Source organism: Oryzias melastigma, linkage group LG15, assembly GCF_002922805.2.
Source record: "Oryzias melastigma strain HK-1 linkage group LG15, ASM292280v2, whole genome shotgun sequence".
NCBI lineage: Eukaryota > Metazoa > Chordata > Actinopteri > Beloniformes > Adrianichthyidae > Oryzias > Oryzias melastigma.
Genome location: NC_050526.1, coordinates 11,939,858 through 11,945,857, shown reverse-complemented (window position 1 = coordinate 11,945,857; position 6,000 = coordinate 11,939,858). Strand labels below are relative to the sequence as shown.

The following is a 6,000-nucleotide window of genomic DNA, read 5'->3' as shown; positions in this document are numbered from 1 at the left end:
GGGAAGTCTGGGCATCTTTGCTTAGACTGCTACCCCCGCGACCCGGTCCCGGATGAAGCGGAGGAAGATGGATGGATGGATGGATAGTTTTTCTGTAGCATCTTTGGAGGAGGAAATTAAAGCTCAGTCAAGTTCTTTCATACGTTTATACACAATTGGGCAGTGGTGGTGTCGGGGTGGAGTGGTCAACCTCTGATTGGATTATTGGTTCTCGCTTCGCTCGTCCATATGACGATGTGTCTCTGGGCGAGACACTGAACCACACGTTGCTTCTGGTGTTAGAGGTGAACGCCGTTGTTTGGCAGTAGAGCCACCATCAGTGTATGTGTATTTGTGTGAATGGCACAATAACATGTTTTGGGCCTTAAAGCAAGGCACCATTTACCATTTAATCCAGGGGTGTCAAACATAAGGCCCACGTGCTGTGTCCGGCGCGCCAGATGGTTTTGTGCAGCCCAGTTGGGAAGAGAAAAAAATATAAGGATGTTGGAAAAACCATTACTGTGGTGAGTTATGGTTCTTTGAAGAAATAGCCACAGTGTTCAATTCCATCACTAAACCCCTGACCACTAGTTGGCAGTGCAGCACACTCTGAGCTCTACACCGCACCAGAACAACAAGATCTGTGTTAAATGTTCGGTCTCATTGGTTCAGTCAACCTTGAGGTTTTTGTTGTTTTAAATGTTTGCTTTTGTTTGGGCCAAAAAGTATCCATAATTCATATTTATTATTTTAAAAAAAAAAGAAGGTCATGAATGCAAATCCAAATTTCTCAAAAGCTAAAGTAAGACTATGTGGCTCCTTCTAGGTTTTGATAAGTAGAAAACAGCTCTTTTTACTGTTACGGGGTTGCTGACCCCTGTCGTAAGGGCAGTTGTAATTTAGGCTTAAAGTGATCCATTGTTGTGAGTTTATTTTCCGCCAAAGTCAACTGAAACGCATCCTCCTGAGGAGAAACGCAGACTTCAGGCCTGTTTTCCTTTCCTGAATGTTGCTGCCTCTTCTCAGCTCTTTGGACTGTCAGCTTGTTGATTCTAAACAGTAAATCTTTGAGTTTCATCACATATTTTTCCATAAATATGGCCTCTTTTTGAACTGTTTTCATTGAATCACAAAATACAAAATGTGTACATCTGGCCTCAAAACTATAACCTTCCCCAGATCCCATCTCACTTCTATATTCTGTCCTTGTTTACGGCCTGTTCTGTAACTGCTGGCTGAAACCACTAACAGCCGTCCTCTGGCCTCCTGTCCTGCTGTGCATGGCTGCAGTGCGGCGCGGTCGGACTGTGTTGGTGGCGCAGTTCGCTCAGATGATGTGGGAAGTCAAACAGCCGGGGTCCGGTTCCGTGGGAAATTCGCAGATGTTTTAACAAGAGGCTAAGGGAGTGAGGGCAATTCAGAAAGAGCTGCACCGAAAAGCTTTCAATTAATTGGATCCATATTAAGATAAGGCTGCCTGGGGAGCCGCTGGACTTCTCAGAGGCTTTCAGAGAGGGGAGTGAGGGCTGACTAGGATCAGGCCAGGGAACTGAAGTGGACTCAACCCGTCTCTGCAAAACACCAGGACTAAATCTCAACCAGACATTTATTTGATCCGCTCGTAAAACTCTGTGCTTTGAGCAAACAAACTGTCCACGGAGCGAGGGAGCAAACAGGCTGTGAGGTAAACTCACTACATGGCAATCAGGCTCAATCTGACAAAACAGTTTGTATAAGGTTTCTTATGCTCTGTTAGGAAAAAATCCAATCCAACTTCCCCTCCACCTCCTCTTTACGGCTCCAGCGCAGACTCCAGACAACACAACAGGTCAACAAAGAAGCAAATGTTTGAACGTAGCATCAAAGTGTATCAAAGATGTGGTGCAGAGAGACGGTACCGCAGACCGCATACCCAACAAAGACGTGGAGTTACCACTCACCTTTCCACTGTGGCTGCAGCTTCCTCCAACTGGCTCAGAAGAAACGGGTAAAGAGCCGGAAAACGAGTGAAAAACTCCCGACCAGTCATCCTGTGGGCAAAGAGAATCATGAATAACAGAATTTATGCTAATCAGCAAAAAACGTAGACATAGGAAAAACAAATTAAGAAATTTGACGTCTTTGGAAAGACTCCTTATAGAAGCTGAAAGACCCACTCCAATGAAAATGATGTGTTCCTGTAGTATTTTTTATAAAATGGAGGACATATATAAAGAAAATTATTGTATTTTCTAGAGTATAAGTCACAGTTTTTTTCATAGTTTAGCCGGGGCTACAACTTATATTCAGGAGCAACTTATTTGTGTTTTTTTAGACATAAATAGGCTCATATTTTTGTTATTTTCCCAGTAAACACGTTTTTTATGGTTAATTCCTCTAACAACCACTAGAGGGCGCTGCATCTGAGTATAAGTATTTGCTACTGACAGCTGCAGAAGAAGTGCCGTCCAAAACAAACATGGAACATTGTTTTCCTCTTAAACTTTGATATTTTTCTTAGACAGATCAAAAGATTAGTTATTCTTGTACTTATTTATTTTAGTTATGCTGGGCTCGGCAGATTTGTTCTGAAACATTAGACTTTTTTCCTAAAAGTGCAACCTATACTCCAGTGCGACTTATATATGGTTTTCTTCTTCTTGATTAGACATTTTTTGCTCTTGCAGCTTACACTCTGGAAAATACATTAAGCTTAAAATTACATTTCTGAGTATTTATACAAATCCTCGTGAATTGGGGGCAGATGGAAAAACGCTGTTGGAAAAAAGACTGTAGGTGTGACGTTGGACTTACAACATAAAGCCACAAGCTCCATGCTCCGCCCCTTTCTGGTGCATCCATTTTTACTCAAATAGATCCACGAACGTCTTTGTTTTCCTTCTACAAGTTGCCATCTGGCTCAAAACTGTGCAGCTGAATAGCTGGAAAATTTCTCGCCATTTTTCTTGCACCACTGTTAGTTTGGGGTTCTGAAGTGTGTGTAAAGAAAGGGATGATGGGAAATGAGTCAAGGCTTACATCACGCTGCTCTGCAGGAAATGACAGGTTTTTGATTTTGTCTAAAATTGGCTTATTTATAGTTAAAACACAACCGGAAACGCTTTTATAAAGGTCAAAACACAATAAGAGTAGGATATTACACATGATATTTATCAAAATAACTTTTAATACTCTTCATGAGTCGTTTGTAGGATTTGCTTTGAGTAAAATGCTCCTTTGGGATGGCCACGAAAGAGACGACTTTAGAGAGATTTAATGAGGTAATTTCCCAACAACCCAAAGCTCCAGCTGTTTCAGTGAAAATCTGACATCTTTCTGAGTCTGTTTCCAACGCTGATTCAAATGTTTATCTGCCATTCCCCATAATATAAACTCCAGCATCAGATGTGCAGCATGCTCTCATTCAGAGCTAAAGAGGCTGAAATGAAACACTTTGTATGTTTCAAACACGCGTTACAGAAAGATGAGCAAACTCACTTTTTCAGGAGGAGAAATTGAAAGAAAATGTTTGATGATGGTCAAGCATTTATAAAAAATGTGGGTCATTTTATTGGGTGTTAAGTAATCATGGAAATATTAGAGTTGGGACCAAGAAATGAAATAATGAGGCTGTTTGTCTGCTTTATGACTCTTGTTTCAAGGAGACTTTCACCTCTGGTTGATGGAAAAGGAAAAACCTCAAACAAAAGCAAATCTTTCCAGTATGAATCAAAGTAAACTGAATGGTGGTGCAGTGGTTGGCACTCTTGCTTCAGAGCAAGAACGCTCTTGTTCAAATCCCTTCTGGATTTTTTCTGTGTGGAGTTTGCATGTTGTCCTTGTCCATCCAAGGGTTTTATCTGAGCCCTCTGGTTTCCCCCACAGTCCAAAAACATGCTTCATATGTTGATTCTAAATTGTCCCCTGGTTTTAATGTGTGTGTGGTTTGTGTGGCCCTGCAACAGCAATATCAGAGCTATGCAGACGTACAGTTTAGAGCTTCAGCTCAGACGAGGAAAACAAAGACGCTCATGGATCTATTTGTTTGTAAGTGGATGCATCAGAATGGAGCTTGTGGCCTGCCCAATGCTTGTTTTCAGAAAGTATTCTTTCATCTGCTCCTGATTCACAACAATTTGAATAAAGAAATACTCACAAATTCAATTCTGAGATTAATTGTCCTTATGAATGTATGTGCTGCCAAACTCAGAGTTTAATTGAAGAGGATGGTGAGACTAAACTAGGAATAAAATGGAAAAATGTTGTGAAAATCCTCCAGAATCTTCTGAGTCAGAACAAATGAAGCCTTCAGCCGTTCCTTCTGCTGCATCTAGTAGTAAGGACTAAAGAGGCACTACACCCTGTGTAGAAGTCACATGTGTTTGTGCTTATGCGTGCACTCGCACACAGACACAACTGTCAATAAAATGTCAAACTTTATCTTTAACACCAGCGGTCTTGGTGCGGCAACCACCGCTCAGCCTGAGGACCAATAAAGTTTTATTTAACTCTGCCTGTCTAAAAGCAGTCAGCCTTGAAGGGAAGAGGGTTGGTTCACCCAAACACTCGATCACAAGACAAGGGGAGACTCTGCTACACAAACGCGTCACTCAGAGCTGCAGAGAAAACACACCAGCTCTTGGATCTGGTTCAAGTTAGCATCGGGCGCTGTGATTGGAGGCGAGGGAGTCTGAAAAGCCCCTTCCTCTGGTGACACCGCTTAGCGAGCATGTGAGGATAATTGCATCTGAAGACTGCAAACGGAAACATGCTCCCTGAATGAAAGTGTAAAAACACGGCTCTGTGCGTTAGGCCTCCTCAGCTTCTGCTAATGAGAGGCTGTGGTCCTGAGGAGCCCTGCCGGCGGGATGGAGGCCAGAGGAGGTGCTGCAGCGGATTAGACGGCTATGAGGGCTGAGGGTCAAGAGGAGAAGGTGAAAAGATGCTCTGGAAAAAAGGTTTAAAAAGTGATGCAAGCAAAAACAAAAAGAGAGGTTTGTTGGCAAAACAGAATTTGTTTTCATTTTATTCTGTTGGTTTATAAATCTCAACACTGATGTTTTACCAAGTTTAAAACTGCCATCCATTGAAACGATCCTTTAGTTGAGTTTGATAGAAGCCACATTTGCGTGGAGGATTCATGTGAGATGTAACCACTCTGTCTTCCAGGAATGATCAACAGCAGGAGTTAAGGAGAACGGAGCAAAAACTGCAAGACTTGCTGACTGTCCTGCTCAGGCTAGCTGTTGTGCAAACCTTTCTGCTCTTTTTTCAAACTCCAGCTTTCAGCTGAGACTGCTGGTAATGGAGGAACTGAGAGTGGGGATAACAATCTACTTCCTGAGCTCCCTCAGAAGAGCAGCTCATGGTGGGAGGTGTTCTGACAGCTCCAGTCAGCACAGAGCTGCAGTTTGTGTGCAGGTTCTATTCCATACTGTTACCATACAAGATGTCTGATCATGAAACTTTGGTAACATGACCTCTGAGGATCGCAAACAAAAACTTCTAAATAACAACAAGTGCAACAAGTCACAAATCCCAGGAGTAATGCAACTGTTGGCAACGAGTTCTGGGCATTTTTGTAGAGAAAAATCCACTTCTAGCTGTATCTGTGTGTGTGTCTGTGTGTGTGGGGGGGTGTGTGTGTGAGTCTATGTGTGAGTCTGTGTGAATGTCTATGTGTGTGTGCGTCGGTGTGAGTGGGGGTGGGTGAGTCTGTGTTTGTGTGTGTCTATGTGCAAGTCTATGTGTGTGAATGTCTATGTCAGTCTCTGAGTCTTTTTGGGATGGAACAATTTTGTTCTAAAAAATCAAAAAGTTTTCAAAGGCATCTTAAACTTTATTCTTTATTTAGTTTTCTAGAGTCAAACAGTGTATAAAATAAAAGACGTTTTGTGAAAGCTGTGTAATCTATAAAACTACATTAGGACAATCTGGAGACAACATTGAGAATTAGTCAGACAGACACAGACTTGAAGAGCGCACAGAGAGCTTTCAACCAAACTAGGAGAAAATACCCACAATTCCAGAGTTTATGCA

The 6,000-nt window shown here is 42.2% G+C and overlaps 1 protein-coding gene across 1 annotated transcript in view; it reads right to left on the bottom strand.

Annotated features, from left to right (window-relative positions):
* The window catches only part of thada (THADA armadillo repeat containing), a 129,669-nt gene that overhangs the window by 83,076 nt on the left and 40,593 nt on the right, over nucleotides 1-6,000 (bottom strand). Inside the window, exon 26 of the mRNA XM_024296872.2 lies at nucleotides 1,923-2,012. Coding sequence (XP_024152640.1) covers nucleotides 1,923-2,012 — 90 coding nt within the window. The remainder of the gene's footprint in view (nucleotides 1-1,922; nucleotides 2,013-6,000) is intronic.